At 52.0% G+C, this 23,533-nt stretch overlaps 2 protein-coding genes across 6 annotated transcripts in view; both read right to left on the bottom strand.

Annotated features, from left to right (window-relative positions):
• polr3b (polymerase (RNA) III (DNA directed) polypeptide B) overlaps nucleotides 1-2,309 on the bottom strand; it is a 91,047-nt gene extending 88,738 nt beyond the window's left edge. For all 3 annotated transcript variants that reach the window (XR_011346844.1, XM_069904490.1, XM_069904491.1), the window contains exons 1-2: nucleotides 2,206-2,309; nucleotides 996-1,028 (exon numbers count right to left, since the gene is read on the bottom strand). Coding sequence is in view for 2 of the 3 variants with exons in the window: in XM_069904490.1 (XP_069760591.1) it covers nucleotides 996-1,028; nucleotides 2,206-2,295 (123 nt within the window). In the remaining variant the exon portion in view is untranslated. The remainder of the gene's footprint in view (nucleotides 1-995; nucleotides 1,029-2,205) is intronic.
• A 1,710-nt stretch (nucleotides 2,310-4,019) lies between these two features.
• On the bottom strand, nucleotides 4,020-23,494 carry LOC138746287 (poly(U)-specific endoribonuclease-like). 3 transcript variants are annotated; one of them, XM_069904486.1, is made up of 7 exons: nucleotides 23,387-23,494; nucleotides 13,050-13,149; nucleotides 11,873-11,984; nucleotides 10,710-10,831; nucleotides 10,103-10,215; nucleotides 8,333-8,486; nucleotides 4,020-6,290 (listed from the first exon to the last, which is right to left on the bottom strand). In XM_069904486.1, exons 2-7 carry the CDS (start codon nucleotides 13,140-13,142, stop codon nucleotides 6,027-6,029), a joined length of 858 nt encoding a protein of 285 aa, XP_069760587.1. In that variant the 5' UTR covers nucleotides 13,143-13,149; nucleotides 23,387-23,494; the 3' UTR covers nucleotides 4,020-6,026. The 3 variants fall into 3 exon arrangements, with proteins under 3 accessions (XP_069760587.1, XP_069760586.1, XP_069760588.1); XM_069904485.1 differs by lacking the exon at nucleotides 23,387-23,494 and adding an exon at nucleotides 13,247-13,347; XM_069904487.1 differs by lacking the exon at nucleotides 23,387-23,494 and adding an exon at nucleotides 13,267-13,288.
• Between the last annotated feature and the right edge of the window lie 39 nt (nucleotides 23,495-23,533).

The following is a 23,533-nucleotide window of genomic DNA, read 5'->3' as shown; positions in this document are numbered from 1 at the left end:
CTGCAAAGAAAAAAATAACTTGTTTTTGGTGACTGAGCGTCAGCGGTGGGTGCAAGAGAGGCAGTACAGATAAAGGAGGCCATTGGGTCGCTGCATCAACCGGGCAGTTGGAAAACAAGGACTGAATCAGGATTTGGTACGTGCAAGAGAGGCTGCAGAGCTGACATTCTGTCGAAGACTTACAATGAATGGCTGATGCATGGCAGCTCCCAGCATTCCCTCCAGTCCAGACCCATCATTCAAATCCTCACCATTTACCCCGCTTCGCCTGACCTTCACCAAAACAGAGGAATTAACAGTGGCCCTTTAACCGACAGACACATCTTTGGGATGTTTGAGGAAACCGAGTCATCAGGAATAGCAGGGACAGAAATGATGTTGTGCTCACCTATAGAAACCTACTCTACATCGATCCACCTCACATATGCGTGTAATAGTCCAATACTTAGGGTAAAATTTAGGGGGTTGTCTAATTCTGCAGTAAATACTTGTGTCGTTCGAAGCATCGTGAGCTTGTATGGTCGGGCTGGCGGCCAGGACCGGGTGGTAAGTCTGAGTTCGGGATGTCAGGAGCTCAGATGGGCAGGCTGCCGGGGCCTGGGTGAGAGACGGCAGTTGAGGCATCAGGAGCTCAGAAGGTGCAGAGACCGGGGCCAAAAAACAGATTGGGGGGGTCAACTTTTACAAACGAATAAATGTAAACCCTCCCTCTTTCCCAGCCCATAATCCTTACAAGCCTTCTGTTCTCCCTGTGATATCAGGAGAACGTGCGAATGCCACACATACTGCACCCAAGGATTGAACCTGGACTCCTGGAGCTGTTCAGCAGCAACAATAACTGCTACTCCCACTGCAGTGTTCCATTTCAATCCCAAATCCATCGTGTGAAGGATTAGGAGGTTGTACACTTCCATTATACACAGAGAACAAATAAAACACTGCCATCTTTTTCCACGACACAACGGACTGGGAACAGTTTGAAGCTCCAACATTACCTTCAGGAAGGCAGGGAGCAGCTTCCATTTTTCCTGAAAGGAAAACAAAATTTTAATACACCTGCAGTTTTTTTAATGATAACCACAATATAAAATGTCTACCCTATAGTAATGTTTTCAAATCACAGATGGCACAGATTAATTGTTTGAGTTAATAATATGATCACACAGTGAAACCAACACAAAACTTCACCAAAAAATATCCTGGAGTAACTGAGCAGGTCAAGCAGCACCCCCTCTTCCATCCCATTCCATCTGCTCATCATCCCTCCCTTGTCATCAACCAGCTCCGATCTCTACCATCCCCTTCCTCACCTCCATCTCCTACCTCACTGGGTTCCACCCATCATCTACAAGCCTGTCTCACCTTCCCCTCTCACCTCTTTACACTCACTATCTTCCGATCACTCAGTCCTGATACAGGGTCTCGTCCCAAAACCATTCCTTTGCCTCCTCGATATCTGCGGAGATCCTCCAACAATTTATTTCTTGTCCCATACTAAAAAAAAATCAGGATTTGCTTCAAGGCACAGGGTAATCTGGAGATGGATGAGCACTGTAGTAGAGCATTCAGCTAACCCAACTCCTGTCTTCCCTTCATCACGGCAACATTTTTCTTCGCATATTTATTCAGTTCACTTTAGGGCAGCCGTGACTGAACCTTGTCACTGTTTCATGCGCTTCGTACTTCACACTCATTTGACAAATCAAAGGCCAAAGATGAGGAGGGTTGCGGGAGACGGCGAGGGGCCGAATGGGGGAAGTGGACAGCGGGGTGTGGAGAGGGTGCAGAGGGGAAGATGGACAGGGGCCGGAGGGGAAGACGGAGAGGGGCTGGAGGGGGGAGGCGGAGAGCGGGGTGTGGGGGGGGGAGATGGAGCGGCCGGGGGGGGGGAGGAGGAGAGGGGCCGGAGTGGGGGGTAGAGGAGGGGCCGGGTGGGGAAGGAGGGGCTGGGGGAGGGGCCGGGGGAAGGAGGGGCTGGGGGGAGGAGGGGCTGGGGGGAGGAGGGGCTGGGGGAGGGGCCGGGAGAGGGAGGGGCTGGAAGGAGGGAGGGGCTGGGCCGGAGCCGGAGGGGGGGCCGGAGAGGGGGAGGGGCCGGAGGGGAGGAGGCGGAGAGCGGGGTTGGTGGAGGGGAGATGGAGGGGCCCAGCCGTCAGGCCCCGGCCACCGCGTTTCCACGAGGTCCGGGACCCCCCCGAACCCCCTCACCTCGACTGCACGGACTGGCGCCGCCAGCTCGGCGGGGCCCAGAGCCCCGAACTCGGCCACCAGCACCTCAATGGCCGCCGCCGCCTCCATGTCCGTCCCGCAAACCTGTTCCCGGAACCGCGCGTCCCGGACAAACGGTCCGGCCAGTGGCAGCTGCGCGGGGAAGGGGTCCGGGGTTGCACTGGAGGGAGAGGGAGGGGAGGAGGGTGTTGAAGAGGAGGGGGAGGGGTGTTGGGGTGGAGGGAGGGAGGGAGGGAGGGTGAGGGGTGTAAAGAGGGAGGGAGGGAGGGTGAGGGGTGTAAAGAGGGAGGGAGGGAGGGTGAGGGGTGTAAAGAGGGAGGGAGGGTGAAGGGTGTAAAGAGGGAGGGAGGGTGAAGGGTGTAAAGAGGGAGGGAGGGTGAGGGGTGTGGGGGAGGAGGGAGGGAGGGTGAAGAGGTAGGAGGGAGGGTGAGGGGAGGAGGGTGTGGGGTGTTGGGGAGGAGGGAGGGAGGGTGAGGGGTGTTAAGAGGGAGGGTGAGGAGGTTGGAGGGAGGGTGAGGGGTGTTGGGGAGGAGGGAAGGTAGATAAGACAGGAGGGGTGCTAACAGATGCCCTGAGCCTTGGGCAGAGCAGTCCCGCATGAAGCTGTGATGCATTCAGACAGGATATCGGGATACTTTCTACCATGCATTTACAAAAACAGATGAGAGTGGGGACACAGATTTCCAAGAGTTTCTGGGAAAATAGTCATTTTCTTGGCTGTGGTTTCCACAAGGTTGGACCAGGACAGGTTGATGTTACGGTTGTTGCAGAGAGATGGATCGGTGGTCCATACACACCATAAGAGTGGCAAAGAAGATCATTGGAGACTCCCTCCCCTCCATCAACTGTGTGTAAAGTCATTGAGGACCCCTTCCACCCTGCACAAAGCATCTTTCAGCTGCTCCCATCGAGGAAGAGATACAGGAGTATTAGAGCCAGCACCACCAGGCTGAGAAACAGCTTTTTCCCTTGGCCAGTGAGAATGCTGAATGACCAAAGGAACTGCTCACACTAACTGAAATATTATTTATTATTGTCCTGCATATGTATTGTGTGTCTGTATATGTGTTGTCTGGATGTGTGTCAGCATGTTTTGCACCAAGGACCGAACACTATTTCATCAGGTTGTACTTGTACAATCAGTGACAATAAACTTGACTTGATACTCTCTCCAAGGAACGTGAAGGTCTCCACCATTTCCAGCTCAGCACTGTGAATACAGACAGAGGTAAATGCCTCCCACCAACCTGCTCAATGACCTTATTCTGCTGACATTCAAAGAGAAATTGTCCTGACATCAGGTCAGTAAACTCTACCTCCTTCTTGTACTCCGTCTCGTTGTTTGAGATCTGGCCCTTGACAGTGGCATCACATGCAAACACGGAGATGGAGTTGGAGAGCTATTTGGCCAGAGCCCTGAGGGGATGGGGAGTAAAGTTGGAGGCTGAGTGGCAGCCTTACAGGCAATGGTGTTGAGGAAACATTATGATGTTGTCACCAATCCTCACTAATTGTTGTCTGTGGGTCAGGAGAAGAGACAGGTATGAAAACAAGGTATTTGTGTTTGGGACAAATGGTGTTGAAGGTGGAGCTGCAGTCAATAAAGGAGTCTGACATGGGTATTCTCTCAGCATTCCAGGGCTGAGTGGGGTCTCCTGTGGACCTGACGAGGGTTGTTGTGGATCGAGGCAGACGAGGCTGAAGTTGATGAGAGCTCAGCTGTTCTTTGCCTTGAGAACAATATCTCCCAATCAGGACTGGACCACCCAGAGAACTCACGTTTGGCGCAACAATTCCAGTCATGTTTCATTCCTAATTTTATTGAAAGCTTGTTTATAAAAAGTACATGCACTGCATAAAACATATAACTATTACATAAAATAAACGGTGTTCAACTCTTTAAGAAGCTGCTTTTTAAAGGCCCTTCCAGTAATAAAGACTAATATAAAAGGGTCTTGTACCATTTATCACTAACAAACTTCAGTCAGTGCACCGCACAAAGCAGATTCCAGTATTCACTCGAGTGTGCAGGGTGAATTATACATCAGCTACATCAGGGTTCAACTGCGATAAACAAAATTCAATCAGCTTCTGGGAGAATGAGCTGATGGTTGTCACAGCGAAGGTTCTTTATAACATTTAAGAGGCTAAATGCAATGATGCAGCATCAACTAAAACACCAGGTGATGGGGAAGGTCAGAGGAAATGAAGCTGATAACAAGTCTGATTACATTAAGATGAACTTTTCAATGATCTCCTACAACTCTGGAAGCTGCGGAACAAACATAAAAACATTTTCAAAAAGACATTTCCCTTTCTATATTCTCAGAAGGGAGCTTCTTTTTGCATTAAGGACACTATGATTTGTCCTCCCAATGTCACGGAGATGGAAATCTCTTCGTCCACGATTTCAGTGAATGAAGTGATTTGTGGTGGCAGAGGGTAGAGAGAGTGATATCTGACACTCGGCCTTGCTTTTGGCCATTCCCAGGTTAAAGTCTAAAAGAAAGATCAGTTGCATGATATCGGGCAATATATTCAGGAATGAAAGGGCCCATTGTGATGTTTCTTGGGAAAAGTGGTTGGGCTGTGGTCTGGAGTTTCGATCCATTCAAAGCATTAAACTAGATTTTTAAAAACTTGGTTCTTGATTCAGGTATGTTCTGGTTTTACAGATTAATTGTAATTAACTGTGGAAGAGCAGGTAGTGTTGAGAAAACGGCGAGGCTGCAGAAGAACTTGGACAGATTAGAATGAGCAAAGAAGTGGCCAATGAAGTACAATGTTGGAAAGTGTATGGTGATGTTCTCTGGTGGAAAAACAAACAGGTAGATGATTTTCTAAATGGGGAGAAAATTGAAAACAGCCAGATGCAAAGGGACCTGGGAGACCTCGTGCAGGAGTCTGAAGGTAAACTTGGAGGTTGAGTCGGTGGTGAAGAAGGCAAATGCAATGCTTGCATTCATTTAAATAGAATATAAAATGTTGAGACTTTATAAGGCACTGGTGGGACCTCACCTGGAGGATTGTGAGAAATTTTGGGGTCCTCATTTAAGAAAGGATGTGCTGATGTTGGAGCAGGTTCAGAGAGGGCTCACAAGGATGATTCTGGGAATGCAAGAGTGATCACACAAGGAACATTTGACAGCTCTCAGCTTGTACTCATTGGGATTTAGGAGAATGAGGAGGATCTCAATGAAACATTTCAAATGTTGAAATGCATGAACAGACTATAGATGTGGAAAGGTTGTTCCTATAGTGGGAGAGTCTAGGACAAGAGGACACAACTTCAGGATTGAAGGGCATCCACAGAGCAGAGATGTGGAGGAATTTCTTCAACCAGAAGGCTGTGAATCTGTGGAATTTGTTGCCACAGGTGGTTGTGGAGGCTGGGTCATTGGGTACATTTAAGGCAGAGACTGATATATTCTTGATTAGCCAGGACATCAAAAGTTATGGGGAGAAGGACGGACAGTGGGGCTGAGTGGGTAAATGGATCAGCTCATGATTAAATAGTGGGGCAGAATCGATGGGCTGAAAGACCTATTTCTGCTCCTCTGTCTTATGGTCTTATGATTGTAATCATCCCATGGCAGAGAATGATGGGACAGAGGGGAATAGAAGGGTGGGAAGCAGGAGAGGGTAAAATGGAGCATGGGTATTCCATGGTGTTTCCAGATAAGGCACACTGCCACCATTTAGTACAAGGCTTTAACATGTTGAAACAACCCAGAGTCTACACTCCTGCCCCTGGACAGACTCAGCACGGAGCAGACAGAAGCAATGCAGGCAGCTGAGACTCATTCCAAAGGGGTGTTGTTGTTGCTAAGCAGGACGGGGTACGAAGTTCCGATGTATTTGCCATGACGATACACCACGATTTGCAGGTGGTATTCATCCACCATCACCAGCTCTCGTGAGCCCCTGGCATCCGACAGGAGGAAGCAGATGGTGTAGAGAGCAAACTCGAACTCCGGGCTTACCCCGATGAAGGAGCTGCCCACAGGCTTCACCATCTCCTTCCAGCTGAACTGCAGGTTCAAGACATGATCATCTTCATCAGGCTGGAAGCAAAAACACAGACGGTCATCAGGCTGGGCAGTCGGTAACTGGACCAGGGCCTCACTGCCCACACACATAGTCCCCACGTCAGGCAGCAGGTAACTGGGCCCCAGCACTTCACTACCCACACAGACACTTCCTCTGTCAAGCAGTGGAGAACTGGGCCCAGGGCCTCAATGCCCACATAGAGTCCCCACACCAGGCAGTAGGTAACTGGGCCCCAGCACTTCACTGCCCACACAGACACTTCCTCCGCCAAGCAATGGAGAACTGGGCCCAGGGCCTCACTGCCCACATACAGTCCCCACACCAGGCAGCAGGTAACTGGGCCAAGACCTCACTTCCCACACACAAGAAATCCCCTTCTACTTAAAAGCAAGGCATTGCAAGCACCATGCCAGGTTGGGACCAAACCTTTGGTTAATTTTGGATGGAGAGGCAGGGCTTGCCACAGAAAAGAACCTACATTCCTGTAGCCTCAGTTCAGCTCCATCATCCCAGTCAATGGGGCTCATTTTGAGACACAGCACCAAACAGGCCCTTCGGGCCTTCTAGTCCATGCTGATCAAGCACCCATTTATGCCAATTGATGATGGTGTCATTGTCATTTTGCTGGTAAACCAGCCATGAAACATGATTAGCAATGACTAGAATATTAAATAGAAGACAATACAACAAACTATATGCAATAAGACTGCAATACTCTAAAATAAATTCCATTCTTTAATAATCCCACACGAATTCTACCCCTCACCCACACATTGGGGGCAATTTACAGCAGTGAATGAGCACAATGACCTCAGAGATGTGGAAAGAAACTGGAGCACCCAGGGGAAATCCACATTACAATGAGACAGTGCAAACTCCAGACAGGCAGCGCCTGGGTCCATGGAGCATGAAGGCAGCAGCTGTGTCGCTGTGGTCACTGCTGGTAATTATGCAGCCTCCCTTCGTTAGCCTTGCCCACTCGTCTATTGAAATGTCTCGTAAACGTAGTGCTCGTATCTGGTTCACCACCTCCTCTGACAGTGAGTTCCGGATATCAAACACACTGTGTCGAGAAACTTTCTCTTCAGGTCCTCTAAAACCGCTTCCCCTATCCTTAACCCATGACCTACTCTTCATGAACAGGTGACCTTGGCTTTTATCCACGATTATGCCAACCGAGAGGAAATGTATTATTTGTCCCTCAAGAAGAAAGGCAAAATAAACATTCAAATGACAGAATCAACAGGAAATAATTATGTTGAGTAAAAGCAAGGATGGGTTACAATCGAAGGCAGAAGACGACAATGTTTCTCACCAGTGTCTCCCCAGTTCTGACTGGTTTCTCTCTGCCCACCCACTGCCTGACCTGCTGAGAGTTTCCAGCATTCACTTTTAGATGAGCTTCCATGTGCAATTAATGTGGCCAGGGACACAGAGAATCAGAACTTATTGTCATGAACGTGCCAGGAGATTCGTTGTTTTGCAGCAGGATCACACTGCAAATATTTACAAATAAATAAATAAGAGAAAACGATCAGTGTCTCTGGTTCACTGTTCGTTCAGGAATCTGATGGCGGAGGAGAAGAAGCCACCGAATGCTCGATTTCAGGCTCCTGTACCTCCTTGATGACGGCAGTGAAAAGCAGGCATGGCCTGGGTGGTGAGGGTCCTTGAAGATTAAACTGCTTAAACTCCGTTTTTCTTAGATGTCCTCGATGGTGTAAAGTCTGATGCCCATAATGGCCTGCCAACCAAAGGCCTTTGCTCGTCATGTTTCATCAACCTATACAGGGCCACCCCACCTCTCCCTCCCAGTCCTCTTTACACAAGCATTCCAAGTCTCAGTGAAGGATTTTAGCCTGAAATGCTGACCATTCTTTCCCTCCCACTGATGCTGCTCAACCCACAGAATATGTTCAGCTGATTCAACTGGTAACTTGAAGTCTGGGTGATAGTTTTATCAACAATGCATGAAGGGGCTTGGGGTAAAGACCAATGTGTGGAGTGGGATGAATGATTAACCACATCAGTGACTGGTGAAGAGCCAGGACCAAACCTTGTTCTTGTTTTTGCGTGCCACAAAGCCTTTGTAATCAATGTGGTTCCGTTTCTCCTGGAGGTAGAACTGGACCCAGTTGTGGAGTCCCATGATCTCCTTTCCTCGCTTGGTCTCTCCAACAAACACATGCTCAAAGCCTGAGGAGTCCCGCCTGGAGGGAGCAAACATCAATAGTGTAAGTTCCCATGCTGGAAGCCTCTTCAAAAATCATCTCGGTTCTGCTCAAACTCTCAACAGCTTCAACAGGCAAAAAGACCTGGAAAGGGGTACTGATGGTAGTGATCAGCCATGATCTGTAAAATGGCGGTGCTAGCTCGACGGGCCGAAGGGCCTACTCCAGTTCCTATTGTCTATTGTCTATTGAGTGCATACACAAGCCCCTTGAGTGCAGACTTAAGTATTTTTAACCAATATGAGGAGATGGCAAAGTAAATGAACGACAACATTGTGTGAGTCTGCATGAAGAAGACACAAAAACACTGCCTGAGATAGAGATCCAAGGTCCAGTGAGAAGATGAAGGAAATGGAAGACAGGAAAATACTTGGTGGTAGCTCAATCAGGAAGAGCAGGTCACATAGAACTCATACAAGTTGCTAAGTTGGATCCAAATTTGGCTTAGCCAAGAATTCAAGGCAGTGGTGAAGAGATATTTTCCTGACTGGAGATCTGATACCAGTGGTACTCCACAGGGATGAGTGCTGGGACCACTATCATTTGGATGAAAATGTAGGTGATCTGATTCTGTTTGCAGATGGATAGTGATAAAGCTTCCCAAAGGATACAGATCAGTTGGACCACCTGCAAGTTGGAGGAACAACACCATCTTCCAACTGGGTACCCCCCAACTGCTTTGCATTAATATTGACCTCTGGCTTTCATTAACTACCCCCCCCACCCCCACTCATCTTCTCCCGTGTGTTTCCTTTCATACAGACATAATCAGTTCTCACCTCTCCCCTCATCATATCCATTTAAACACCTGTTGTTGGTCCGGACTCCTCCTCCAGCCGCCACTGACTCTATTCGGAAACTTCCTGGTTTTTGCTCATTCTGCTTATTCTTTGAAGAAGGGCTCAGGCCCAAAGCATTGGCAATGTATCTTTGTCTCCTATGGACACTGAAAGACCGACTGAGATCCTCCATCATTTAGGGATTGACTGATTACTGGATGTTAGGGGAGAGGGCAAGAAAAGTGGTGAAGGTGGAAGATCAGCTTGGATCCTGGTGAATGCAGAACCTGTCTGAAGGATCAAATGGCCTCACCAACTCTGATTTCTCAAGCTCTTGTAATGTTCTGAATAGCTTGTCATTCAGGCTAGTTGTAAATCAGTGAACTGGTTTCATTCTGACCAATGAAGCCATATTTTCCTCAAAGGAAAACTTGCACCGTTAGCCCCGTCTCCAGCTAACGTAACGCCATTACCAACCATCCCTTCGCCAAACGGAGCAAAGGGGATGGTTATTCAGGCACCTGCCTACATTTTGCTCACGCTTTGATGAAGGGCTTCAGATGAAACGTTGGTTCTGTATCTTTATCTTTGCTATATAAAGGATGCTGTTTGACCTGCTGAGTTTCTCCAGCATCATGTTTTTACTTCAATCATGGCATCTGCAGACTTTTGTGTTTTACTCCTGACTCTGCAGGCACCAATGGACAATCCCAGCACACCCAGGTCAGGTTAAACTCCCAGAACATTCCTAGCACTGACACCCACCAGAGGAAACATTCCACCAAACCCCGAGATAGTTTCCTGCCAAAAACATACCCACGGCTGCCTCCTCTGGAGTACAGTTCAAACCAGATGTCGTACAGGTGCTCCTTGAATTCCTGTGGATTGGCTGATGTTAGGTTTTGACTGGCGAGGTATTGGTGAGCCAGCTGGAAGGACAACAGTCAAGTCATTGTGCTGGGTCTCACTACTCTTGCCCTATTTCACCCATCCTGGTCACTCCGATATCAGAATGCTGCTTTAACCCAGTCATGGAGCAAAATCCCAGGCCTGATTTTGTCTCTGCTGGTGTGTCAAACGGGGATGCATTCTGGACCCACCTTTTCCTATGGGGTGAATGGGGAACAAACTAACGCACTTCATTCAAGGTGCAAATCTATCATGTTCAACATCCAAACAGTGGAGTCACAAGTCACAGCAGGCCCCTTCTGCTCAACTTGTCCATTCTGACCAAGTTGCCTACCAGAGCTAACCTCATGTGCTTGAGCTCGCTCCCCCATTCCCTTCCCCGTTCTCCTTCCCTGTTTCCCCCAGGCCCCTCCCTTCCCCATTACCCCCGGGCCCCTCCCTCCCTCATTCCCCCCGGCCCCTCCCTCCCCAATCCACCCCCGAGCCTATCCCACCGCTCACCAATGACATTCACCTTCATGACTTTAGTTTCCAGAATCGCATCAAGAAAGAGATTGTTTTCCGCCCGTTCCTCCGGGGTCACCACCTCGGCAATTCCCGTTGACATTTCGTAGTTATCCAGCAGGGCAATAAACGCTGATCAATGAATTGTTTGAACGTTAAATCACCATGGTGTTAGATCCACTAAGTGGAGAAGTGCCTGCCCTATGCTCCCCAGGGGCATTACACACAGTCCCACCACTACCTCACTCCAGGGGTATTACACACACAATCCCACCAGTACCTCACTCCAGGGGCATTACACACAGAGTCCCACCACTACCTCGCTCCAGGGGTATTACGCACACAGTCCCACCATTACCTCACTCCAGGGGCATTACGCACACAGTCCCACCATTACCTCTCTCCAGGGGCATTACACACAGAGTCCCACCATTACCTCACTCCAGGGGCATTACACACACAGTCCCACCACTACCTCGCACCAGGGGCATTACACACACAGGCCCACCACTACCTCGCTCCAGGGGCATTACATACACAGTCCCACCACTACCTCACTCCAGGGGTATTACGCACACAGTCCCACCATTACCTAACTCCAGGGGCATTATACACTTTCAGCCCACATCCCCACAAACCCTCCCTATGCACATACCTGTAACTCACCCCATCTCTACCACTTCCTGCGGAAACTCGTTCCACACATCCACCGCTCTCTGTGAAAATATTTACCCTCTCACCTTATTCTGTGTCTCTGGTTTGAGATTTCCCTCACCACCTGGGGAAAATGACCGATCACCTCATCTCTGCCAGGGGAGATGGCCACAAGATGTACCTCACAAGAACTGATGGGGAGTGTGTGGCTTTGCCATGAGGTTTAACCCTGGGAGTTGCAGTTCCTCCCCCACCCTGGAAATATGGGGGAAGGTGAACAAATACCCTGAAAGGAGGTAGGCAGCAAAGGGTGTGTGGGGATTACAGGGATATCAGGATGATATCGAACTGCTATACTGTGATCAGACACAGATTCGATGGGCCAAATGGCCTCCTACATTGTAATAAGGAGGTGCAAACCCAGAAGAAGGGAAATTGTTTTTCAGACCAAGGGAGAACCATCAAACCGATGCAGGCTCCCACATGGGTGAGATACACTTCAACAAGCTGGGAACCTACCTGCAAAGGATTTTATTGTCTGCAAACGTTCCTCATTTACATAGGAGAATAGAGGCCGGCGTGCACAGTCCCGAGCATTGGTGCTGCCCGCAGGGACATAGGAGGCCTTGCCCTGTGGGACAGAGGATGTGTCCGTGGCTAGATTGCATCAACATGAATCAGATCATCCCATCCCAATACCACACAACCGCTAACAATATCACCCACACAAACCACCACCTGCACCCCACCAACATGACACTTAGACCCCGCCAACACGACACCCATACTCCCACGCCCTGCCAACACGACACCCCCACGCCCCGCTAACACGACACCCACATGCCCACTAACACAATACCCACACCCCGCCAACACGACACCCACACCCCGCCAACACGACACCCACACCCCGCCAACACGACACCCACCCCCCCCCACCCCCCCCAACTTTGGCTTCAACAGCACATTTGTGTCTGGGATCAACCACTGAGCCGAGGAAGAAGCATGGATTAGACTACTTGGGCCCAGAATCCCAACATCACAGAAAGGTGTTTAAAATCAAAGTCCTGTTCCCCCAACCCTCTCCCACCCTTAAACCCTCAACTCCCCCCAACAGACCTCGCCTCAACCTCCCGAAACTCCTCCTACCCTCAATCCCCCATAACTCCCTTTCCCCAGTCTTCCCAACCCCAACTCCCCACTTCCTCACAGCCCCAGACAAAACCCACAAACCCCCACCACCCTCTTCAGTCCAGCCTTGACCCCCCTTGCAACCCCAACACCCTCCTGTCTTAACCTTAAACCCCCAAACCCCGCCTCGGTCGAGCCTTGAACCCCGCAAACCTCCACCACCCTCCTCAGTCCAGCCTTGACCCCACTAAAATTCCCCATCCTCAGTCTCCAGACTCCTCCCTCGACTCTCTCCCTTCTCACAGTTCAGCCTCTACCCTGACTTTCCACTTCACCATCCCAGCCTGAACCCCTCCCCCATGCCCCAGTGACAGCCTCAACCCCCCCAAACATCCCCCTTCTCGCACAGTGCAACATGGACCCCTCCCTATGCCACTCCGAAGGCAGCAGCATGGTCTTGATGAACTGCGAACCTCTCCCCCAGACCCCCACGAGGATCCTGCCCCAGTCATGTCTCCATCTTGCAGCTGATGGTCCTTGTGTGCAGATTTGAAGATCCACCTACCTGCACTGAGATCTGGTAATCCACTCCAGGACTGAGACGGTTTTCATCCACTTTCCAAAGCTCGTTCAGTATCTTCGACAGATCGTGATTCATGATGAGCCTGGGAAGGAGGAAGTAGAAAAGGGTGAGATCAATGTACTGGAGATCCTTTCCCAATGCTGGACAAAAGTCAGGGAGCGATGTGACAGGATTTATACACAACAACTGCGTCCCTCACTGTCAGAGCTGTAATGTCGGTGGGTGGAATTATGGGTAATGCTCTCGTCTCAAAGCAAAACAACATTTAAATTTGAACAGTCATGACATCTGGGTTGTAGAATAATTTCCCTCACTTCCTGCCCACAACACTTATGGCCCCACCTAATAAGACATTGGTAAGCGGTAGCGGAATCAGCCTCAAGCCTTCTCACTGCGTGTGTCGGCTCTGTGCTGGAGTAATGGAGCCCAGCCCAGACCCATCCCCACAATTTTGTGCAAACACTCATCCAACTCTGAAGCAGTGATGACCAAAGACCCTCAGCAGCAGGAGCGATGGCTATAAATGATCACATATCATTGATCTGTGGGAACTTGCTGTGCACAAATTGGTTTCTGTCTTTGTGGTATTGGAACTGTGACTAAAAAACTGGAAAACCCGTGGTATCCGGTACTTCTGGGATTCATAGAACCATAGAACGCTACAGCACAGAAACAGGCCTGTTCAGCCCTTCTAATCTCTGCAGAACCATTTATTTTGCCTTGTCCCACTGACCTGCACCCAGTCCATAATCTTCCACACCTCTTCCATCCACGTACCTGTCTAAATTCCTCTTACATATTAAAAATGAGCCCGCATTCACCATTTCAGCTGGTAGCTCGTTCCACACTCCCACCACTCTGTGTGATGAAGTTCCCTAAACTTTTTCCCTTTTCACTCTTAACCCATGTCCTCTGGTTTGTATCTCACCTACCCTCAGTGGATAAAGCCGACCTACATTTACTCTGTCTGTCCCCCTCTATCAAATCTCTCCTCATTCTTCTACTACATTCCAGGGAATAAAGTCCTAACCTGTTTATCGTTTCCCAGTAACTCAATTCCTGAAGTCCAGGCAACCTCTGTAAACCTTCTCTGCACTCTTTCAATCTTATTGATATTTTTTCCTGTAGTTATGTGACCAAAACTACACACAATACTCCAAATTTGGCCTCACCAATGTCTTGTACTACTTAACCATAACATCCAAGCTCCTGTACTCAATACTTTGATTTATGAAGGCCAATATTACAAAAGCACTCTTTACAACCATGTCTACTTGTGACTCCACTTTAAAGGAATTATGTATCTGTCTTGCCAGATCCCCCTGTTCTACTGCACTACTGTTCACCGAGTATGTCCTTTCTTGGTTTGTCCTTCCAAAATGCAACACCTCACACTTGTCTGCATTAAATTCCATCTGCTATTTTTCAGCCCATTTTCCCAGCTGGTCCAGATCCTTCTGCAAGTTTTGAAAACCTTCCTCACTGTCCACAACGCCTCCAATCTTAGTGTCATCTGCAAACTTGCTGATCCAATTTCCCACATTATCATCCAGATCATTGATATAGATGACAAACAACAATGGTCCCAGCACTGATCCCTGAGACACACCACTAGTCACAGGCCTCCAGACTGAGAAACAATCATCCACTACTACTCACTGGCTTCTCCCGTCCAGCCATTGTCCAATCCAGTTCACTACTTCACCATGAATACTGAGCGACTGAACCTTCCTGACTAACCTCCCATGCGGGACTTTGTCAAAGGCCTTACTGAAGTCCATGTAGACAACATCCACAGCCTTTCCTTCATCAATTTTCCTTGTAACCACCTCAAAAATCTCTATAAGATTGGTTAAAAATTACCTACCATGCAGAAAGCCATTTTGACTAATCCTAATCAGTTTCTGGCTATCAAAATAATTGTATATCTGATCTCTTAGAACACCTTCCAATAATTTTCCTATTACTGACATTGGCCTATAATTTCCAGGGTTACTTTTGTAGTCTTTTTTTAAACAACGGAACAACATGAGCTACTATCCAATCCTCTGGCACCTCACCCGTGGCTAAGGACATTTTAAATAATTTTTCACTAGCCTCCCTCAAGGTCCGAGGGAATATCTTGTCGGGTCCTGAGGATTTGTCCACTTTTATTTGTTTTAGGACAGCAAGCACTTCCTCTTTAATCTGTGTAGGTTCCATGACCTCACTGCTTGGTTTCCTAACATCCCATGACTCTGTGCCTGTTTCCATGAATACTGATGAAATAAAAACATTTAAGATCTCCCCATCTCTTTTGGCTCCACTCTCAACCTCCCACCACTCTCTTCATGTTGTGCTGAACTGCAGACTACTCAGCCCCCACCCCTCCCCAAGTTTATGCTCATTCCTCCTTGCTCCATCCATAAAAATTAAAATGTCCATAACCACATCACTCCACGTGGAACTAAAACCCAGTCTGGCCGACTCCACAGACACTTGGTGTCTCTGAAAGGACTTTTGTTTTCTTGCCTTTCTCTTTTTTTTTTCCAGCCAACCCCGCCTTTCTCTTATTGTTTGGGCTCCTGGGCTAGCAGCACTTCTCTGGCAAACAAAAGTTGATGAATTTCATGTATTATTAGTTTCTACATGACAAAGGCATCTTTAATAGACAGACTATGCCCTCTTCACTCTGCTCTTTCTTTGGCTTGGCTTCGCAGACGAAGATTTATGGAGGGGTAAAGTCCACGTCAGCTGCAGGCTCGTTTGTGGCTGACAAGTCCGATGCGGGACAGGCAGACACGGTTGCAGCGGTTGCAAGGGAAAATTGGTGGATTAGGGTTGGGTGTTGGGATTTTCCTCCTTTGTCTTTTGACAGTGAGGTGGGCTCTGCGGTCTTCTTCAAAGGAGGTTGCTGCCCGCCGAACTGTGAGGCGCCAAGATCAGCCCACTGGCGGTGGTCAATGTGGCAGGCACCAAGAGCTTTCTTTAGGCAGTCCTTGTACCTCTTCTTTGGTGCTACCATCAGGGAAAAGGTACAGGAGCCTAAAGATGAGCACTTAGCAGCCATCAGATTCCTGAATAATCAATGAGCCTAAGGCATTGCCTTATTTTGACTTTTGATGCATTATTTTTATAAATGTTTGCACTGTGAAGCTGTCACAAAACAATGAATTTTGTGACTTGTTCCTGACAATAAATTCTGATTCTGAAATCTTACTGAAGTGTAGGGGAGGTCCCTCTGGTGTCTGTGCCTGTCCCTACCACACTGATCACTTGGCTCATCATGTCCCATTCCCACGGACTTTCCTGTAACGTACTCTCTCCAATTCTCCTACCACCTGTCAACACGAAATCGAGGGCCAATGTTTTAAAAGTTCACATTTGGAAATGCCTTGAATACAGTAAAGGCATTTGATAAGGTTCCCTCTGCAGGTCTCATTCAGAAAGTGAGCAATCCAAGGAGGCTTTGTTTTGTGGATACAGAAGACAGAGGTGGTTGGAGGTGGTTCATATCTTGCACCAGCAGTGTTCTGTACAAATGTGTTCTGGGACTTTGGTGATTTTTAACAATGACTTGGAGGAGGAAGTCGGAGGGTGAGCTAGTAAGTTTGTGGATGAAACGAAAGTGGATGGTGTTGTGGATAATCTGGAGGGTTGCCTGAGGTCACAAAAGAATGTTGACAGGATCCAGAGATCAGATGAGACGTGGCAGGTGGAGTTTAACTCAAAAAAGTGTGAAGTAGTTCATTTCCATTGGTCAAATTTGAATGCAGAATATAACATTAAAGAAAGGACTTGGAGCAGTGAGGACAAACCAAAAGAGCTTGGGGGTCTGTTTCCATTGGATACTCAACACAGCTGCACAGGTTGAACATGCTGTTAAGGTGGTATAAGGTGCGTGGCCTTCATTAATCATGGGATCAAGTTCAAAAGCCATGAGGTTCTGTTGCAGCTATACAAGATACTTGGAATATTGTGTTCAGTTCTGGTCACCTCACCACAGGAAAAATAGGGATGCATAGGATTCAACGGGTGCAGAGGAAATTTACAAGGATGTTGCCTGGAGTGGAGAGTATGCCTTATGAGGATAGGCTGAGTGAACGTGGTTTGTTCTTCTTAGAGCGACGGAGGATGAGGGGTACAGAATGATGAGAGACTGTATGCCAGGGCTGAAATGTCTAACATGAGGGGGCATAGTTTTAAGGTGCTTGGGAATAAGTACAGGGGGATGTAAGAGGTAAGTTCTTCCCACAGAGTAGTGGGTCCTTTGAATGCACTGCAAGTAATGGCAGTGGCAGGTACAATAGGATGTTTTAAGAGACAGTTAGATAGGTACAGTGAACTGAGTTATGCCGTGGGGAAATTTGAGGCAAATGTTAGAGTAGGTTATTAGGTCAGCACCACACTTGTGGGCCAAAAGGTCTGTGCTGTGCTGTGGATTCCCTTGTAGAAATGTGTAATCATGAGGAACATAGTAATGAATGTAAACATGTTATCGTATAGTGTTTACACATTCCCATGTCGTGTTTTCACGTTACCATGCACATAGTTTACAACTTGGAATGTCTGCCCAGTCACATTGATACTGTCGAACATAACCTGTTGGTTTATCACTGCGAAAGCTCATCACTGGAAATGCATTGATGCAAAAGCAAATGCATTTTAAAAGCAAAATGACAAATTACGACGAAATGTTTTCACCAATGAAGGAATTAATTGCCGCCTTTGTTCTGATCCGAAACATATTTGAACTATTTCTACCACTTTCCCCCCAAAGTGCCCACAGATTAATGAAAGAAATCAATATACCTCCAATCCACAATGTGCCCACTGAAACCTGCAGTCTGGAGATTCATGATTATTTCCTTTGGCAGTGTTTTGTGTTCATAACTGCACATTACAAATACCTTTTAAAAAAATACTGCTGTGTTCAGTACTGGGGCCACACCAGGGAAGATGGGAAAGTTTTGGAGAAGGTGCAGAAGAGACTTCTTAGAATTGGAGAAATGAAGAACTTTAGTTCTATGAATGGGCTGGTGAAGCTCTGATAGGCTGGTCCAGAAGATGAGGCCACATTGAGATACAGATTGGTATGATGGTAGGAGACACATGGTGGAAGTGGAAGGTTGTTATTGTAAGGTAAAAACATCATGAGATGGGACCGGAGAAGGAGTCACCCAGTACTAAGGAGTAACAGAATGCAGATGTGACCTTGTACACTCAAGATAAGCTTTGCACTAACAAGAATGATGTGCAGCAGACTAACAGAGAAGGGTAGCAACAGCTAATTCATTGGACAATGTCATGGTATGATAATTTATTAAGTACGTATCCTGAGGTATAAAAAAACACCACTTGCTGATAACGGCAGAATGCGCCTTCTCCAACTAACACTGTTAGTTGCAAGTGCTGTATGTCTAAATTTTTAAAAAATAATTTAAAAAAAAATTAATTTAACATTGGACCCAGTGCCGATCCTTATGGCACACCACTGGTCAGAGGCTCCAACCTGAGTAATGTAAGGTAAAAACATCATGAGATGGGACCGGAGAAGGAGTCACCCAGTACAAGGTCACATCTGCATTCCGTTACTCCTTAGTACTGGGTGACTCCTTCTCCGGTCCCATGTCATGATGTTTTTACCTTACATTACTCAGGTTGGAGCCTCTGACCAGTGGTGTGCCATAAGGATCGGCACTGGGTCCAATGTTAAATTAATTTTTTAAAAAATTATTTAAAAAAAATTTAGACATACAGCACTTAACAGGCTACTTTGGCCCTCGAGTCCTTGCCACCCAATTAATCTCACCCCTGGTACATTATGAACAGTTGGAAAAAACTGGAGCCCCTGGGGAAAACCCACGCAGACACGGGGAGAACGTACAAACTCCTTACAGATGACGTGGGATTCGAACCCCAGTCCCGATCTCTGGCACTGGAACAGAGTTGCGCTAAATGCTACGCCAACCATGCTGCCCCTTGTTATTTGTTGTCGATATTAATAGTTAACAAGTTTAAATTGGGGAAGTGGCCAAAGGAATGGCTCCTGTTGTAGAATATTCTGGAGAGTACAGGTGCATAGCTCCCTGAAAGTGGTGCCACAGATAGACAAGGTAACAGACTTGGCTTTACTGGATGGGGCATGGGGTCCAAAAGTTGGGAGTGGTTTACAGCTGTATGAGACATTATAATTTATAGCAATATTTGCACCTGTAACACTGCCGCAAAACAACGAATTTTGTGACACGTTCATAGAACCATACAATATTACAGCTCAGAACCATACCCCTTCGGCACTTCTAGTCTATGCCGAACCATTTTTTTCACCACAGTCCAACTGACCTGCACCCAGTCCATAGCCCTCCAGATCCCTCTCGTCCACGGACCTGTCAAAATTCCTCTTAAATGTTAAAATTGAGTCCATATTCACCATTTCAGCTGGCAGCTTGTCCCACACCCCCACCACTCTCTGTGTGAAGAAGGACCCCATCCTGTTCCCCCTGAACATTAAATTGTGACTCTGGTCAGATCAAGCCCAGAGCAGATCTGGGTATCATACAATAGGAAGGTTGTGAGATTTGTAAAGTTATGAGTGGCATAGACAAGGATTGTCAGTCTTTTCCCAAGAGGAGCCCGATAAAGATGGCGGTGCTGCTGGAGCCATTGTCGAGTTAGTGCTGGTGTGGACCCATGGGGAGCTGAAATTTAGTGCTCCTGCAGGGTCCATCTGCCCAGTTGACTGCCATCAGCTCTGCACGGGCTTGAAACGACCCATTAAAGGAGCCAACGGGGGTTTTAATTGACTGTGGGTTCTGTGCCTGTGGTGAATCTCTGCCAAGCTGCCTGTCTCCCCTCTGGCGAGCCTTGCTGTACTAACATTGGCTGTGGGTTATCTCTACTGTTAAAGATACTCCCCTTGGGTATAACTATACATGCACCTATTGTCTTTCATTATTGTACCCTTAGTTTCTGTTAATAAAAGCCATGATTATTGTTTGACTACATCGTCTTTGTCTACTTCATCAACTGGCACTTCATTGCCCAAGATGGCAGGGTCTATTATTCAGCAGGCAGCCATGAAGGACTGCAGACTCTGGGGAAATGGAGGACTGGTGCAGGGCACCACAAGTCTGGACGATCACACCACAACTGAGAGGGAGAAGTGGAGGAGATGACCTGCGGGGATGGTGATCTCAGAGGCGGACCAGTGAGGAGGCTCTAAGGCTGAGGGATCAGTGCTTGCAGAGGGTGCTGGCAACTTGAGGAGAGGAATCCACGGAGGCTGTGGGCTGCTGGAGACTGTTGGAGAATGGCTCAAACTGGCTGTAGGAACAGTTATCGGAACCGGGATGTGAAAGGCTGCCAAGGGCACCGAAGGGTCCCTGACTGTGTCGGAGGTTCAGATCTGGAGCTCGGGTTGTTGATGGTTTGAACTCTGTGGCTGCTGCAGAGACTGTGGAGGTGAATCTATGGACACTCAGTGACTCGGTGGGGGGTGGGGGGGGGGGGGGGGGTAGGGGGAAGTCTTTTGCTTCTCTCTCTTTGACTGCAAGAGGCACAGGCAATTCCTGTCAGTGGTGATTCTGTCTGCGAAAAAAAAATTCATGTAATGCGACACTGTTTTATTACTATAGCAATAAATTGATTCTTTAAATCTTTAAAACACAAGGAAACAAATTTAAGGTAAGAGGGAAACTATTAAAGAGGTCTGAGGAACACCTTTTTTCACACAGAGGGTTGTGAGTTTAGAGAATGAGCTACCAGAGACAGAACAATGATAAAATTTAGAAAGATTCGTGGATAGGAAAGGTCAAGGGGTATAGGGTTGAATGGGGCTGGCTCAGGAAGTCACATGGCTGGGCATAAACATTGATGGGCTGAGGTAGTCCAACTCCATGACATCACTGGTCACAGCTTCCCAACACCAAACATCTACTCCACCTACCATCACCCACCACCTTCTATTACTGAAAATTTAGATCCTGGTTTGCCAAACTGCCCTTGCTTTCCTGCCATGGAGGTTTGCCATGGTTCATTCAGCACCTGTCAACCTTTGGTCAACCTCTGAAACAAATCAGTTAGGATCTCCTGATGAAACCAGGCCCACCACCACCCCCCCCTTCCCCCGCACCCGGGCCAGGGCCCCCCCCCCTCCCCCGCCCCGGCCAGGCCCCCCCCCCCTCCCCCGCCCCGGGCCAGGCCCCCCCCCTCCCCCGCCCCGGGCCAGGCCCCCCCCCCTCCCCCGCCCCGGGCCAGGCCCCCCCCCCACCCCCGCCCCGGGCCAGGCCCCCCCCCACACCCCCGCCCCGGGCCAGGCCCCCCCCCACCCCCGCCCCGGGCCAGGCCCCCCCCCCACCCCCGCCCCGGGCCAGGCCCCCCCCCACCCCCGCCCCGGGCCAGGCCCCCCCCCACCCCGCCCCGGGCCAGGCCCCCCCCCACCCCCGCCCCGGGCCAGGCCCCCCCCCCACCCCCCGCCCCGGGCCAGGCCCCCCCCCCACCCCCGCCCCGGGCCAGGCCCCCCCCCCACCCCCGCCCCGGGCCAGGCCCCCCCCCACCCCCGCCCCGGGCCAGGCCCCCCCCCACCCCCGCCCCGGGCCAGGCCCCCCCCCACCCCCGCCCCGGGCCAGGCCCCCCCCCACCCCCCGCCCCGGGCCAGGCCCCCCCCCACCCCCGCCCCGGGCCAGGCCCCCCCCCACCCCCGCCCCGGGCCAGGCCCCCCCCCACCCCCGCCCCGGGCCAGGCCCCCCCCCACCCCCGCCCCGGGCCAGGCCCCCCCCCACCCCCGCCCCGGGCCAGGCCCCCCCCCACCCCCGCCCCGGGCCAGGCCCCCCCCCACCCCCGCCCCGGGCCAGGCCCCCCCCCCACCCCCGCCCCGGGCCAGGCCCCCCCCCCACCCCCGCCCCGGGCCAGGCCCCCCCCCACCCCCGCCCCGGGCCAGGCCCCCCCCCACCCCCGCCCCGGGCCAGGCCCCCCCCCACCCCCCGCCCCGGGCCAGGCCCCCCCCCACCCCCGCCCCGGGCCAGGCCCCCCCCCACCCCCGCCCCGGGCCAGGCCCCCCCCCACCCCCGCCCCGGGCCAGGCCCCCCCCCACCCCCGCCCCGGGCCAGGCCCCCCCCCCACCCCCGCCCCGGGCCAGGCCCCCCCCCACCCCCCGCCCCGGGCCAGGCCCCCCCCCCACCCCCGCCCCGGGCCAGGCCCCCCCCCCACCCCCGCCCCGGGCCAGGCCCCCCCCCACCCCCCGCCCCGGGCCAGGCCCCCCCCCACCCCCGCCCCGGGCCAGGCCCCCCCCCACCCCCGCCCCGGGCCAGGCCCCCCCCCACCCCCGCCCCGGGCCAGGCCCCCCCCCCACCCCCGCCCCGGGCCAGGCCCCCCCCCACCCCCGCCCCGGGCCAGGCCCCCCCCCCACCCCCGCCCCGGGCCAGGCCCCCCCCCCACCCCCGCCCCGGGCCAGGCCCCCCCCCACCCCCGCCCCGGGCCAGGCCCCCCCCCACCCCCCGCCCCGGGCCAGGCCCCCCCCCCACCCCCGCCCCGGGCCAGGCCCCCCCCCCACCCCCGCCCCGGGCCAGGCCCCCCCCCCACCCCCGCCCCGGGCCAGGCCCCCCCCCACCCCCGCCCCGGGCCAGGCCCCCCCCCACCCCCGCCCCGGGCCAGGCCCCCCCCCACCCCCGCCCCGGGCCAGGCCCCCCCCCACCCCCGCCCCGGGCCAGGCCCCCCCCCACCCCCCGCCCCGGGCCAGGCCCCCCCCCCACCCCCGCCCCGGGCCAGGCCCCCCCCCACCCCCGCCCCGGGCCAGGCCCCCCCCCCACCCCCGCCCCGGGCCAGGCCCCCCCCCACCCCCGCCCCGGGCCAGGCCCCCCCCCACCCCCGCCCCGGGCCAGGCCCCCCCCCACCCCCGCCCCGGGCCAGGCCCCCCCCCACCCCCGCCCCCGCCCCGGGCCAGGCCCCCCCCCACCCCCGCCCCCGCCCCCGCCCCGGGCCAGGCCCCCCCCCACCCCCGCCCCGGGCCAGGCCCCCCCCCACCCCCGCCCCGGGCCAGGCCCCCCCCCACCCCCCGGGCCAGGCCCCCCTCACTCCGCTCCCACCGGGGACCCGCAGACCAGGATAGATCCTTCCCCGGACCCCGACTCGCTGCACCCGGTGTCCGATCACAAACACCGCATTTACACCGTCCTAACGGTCCGATCGCGGTGTAATCCCGGATTGGACAAAGGCGGATAACGGTGCGGGGACGGGGGGACGGGAGGGGAGGGGAGGGGAGGGGAGGGGAGGGGAGGGGAGGGGAGGGGAGGGGAGGGGGACGGGAGGGGACGGCCCCCACCCCCAACCCCCCCACTTACCCCGACACCTTCCTCCCCCGCAGCCGCCGAGCTTCGGCAAGAACCGGTACGTCGCTCCGGGGACTGCGCGGGACCTCGCTGCTCTCACCGCCGCCGATTGGCCCGATTCCCACCTGACTGGCGAGCGGATGCACCAATCAAAGCCCG

The sequence above is a fragment of the Narcine bancroftii genome, chromosome 11 (assembly GCF_036971445.1).
Source record: "Narcine bancroftii isolate sNarBan1 chromosome 11, sNarBan1.hap1, whole genome shotgun sequence".
In the NCBI taxonomy this organism is placed as follows: Eukaryota; Metazoa; Chordata; class Chondrichthyes; order Torpediniformes; family Narcinidae; genus Narcine; species Narcine bancroftii.
This window is presented reverse-complemented; position numbering and strand designations above follow the sequence as displayed.

Excerpts from the sequence above, each read along its gene's own strand:
- LOC138746287 (XM_069904485.1), bottom strand. The coding sequence starts at position 13,332 with ATGTTGTTTTGCTTTGAGACGAGAGCATTACCCATAATTCCACCCACC. Across the intron at positions 11,985-13,049 it reads ATTACCAGATCTCAGTGCAG|GGCAAGGCCTCCTATGTCCC; the intron begins GTAGGTGGATCT and ends TCTGTCCCACAG. Across the intron at positions 6,291-8,332 it reads CACGCAAAAACAAGAACAAG|CCTGATGAAGATGATCATGT; the intron begins GTTTGGTCCTGG and ends TTTTGCTTCCAG.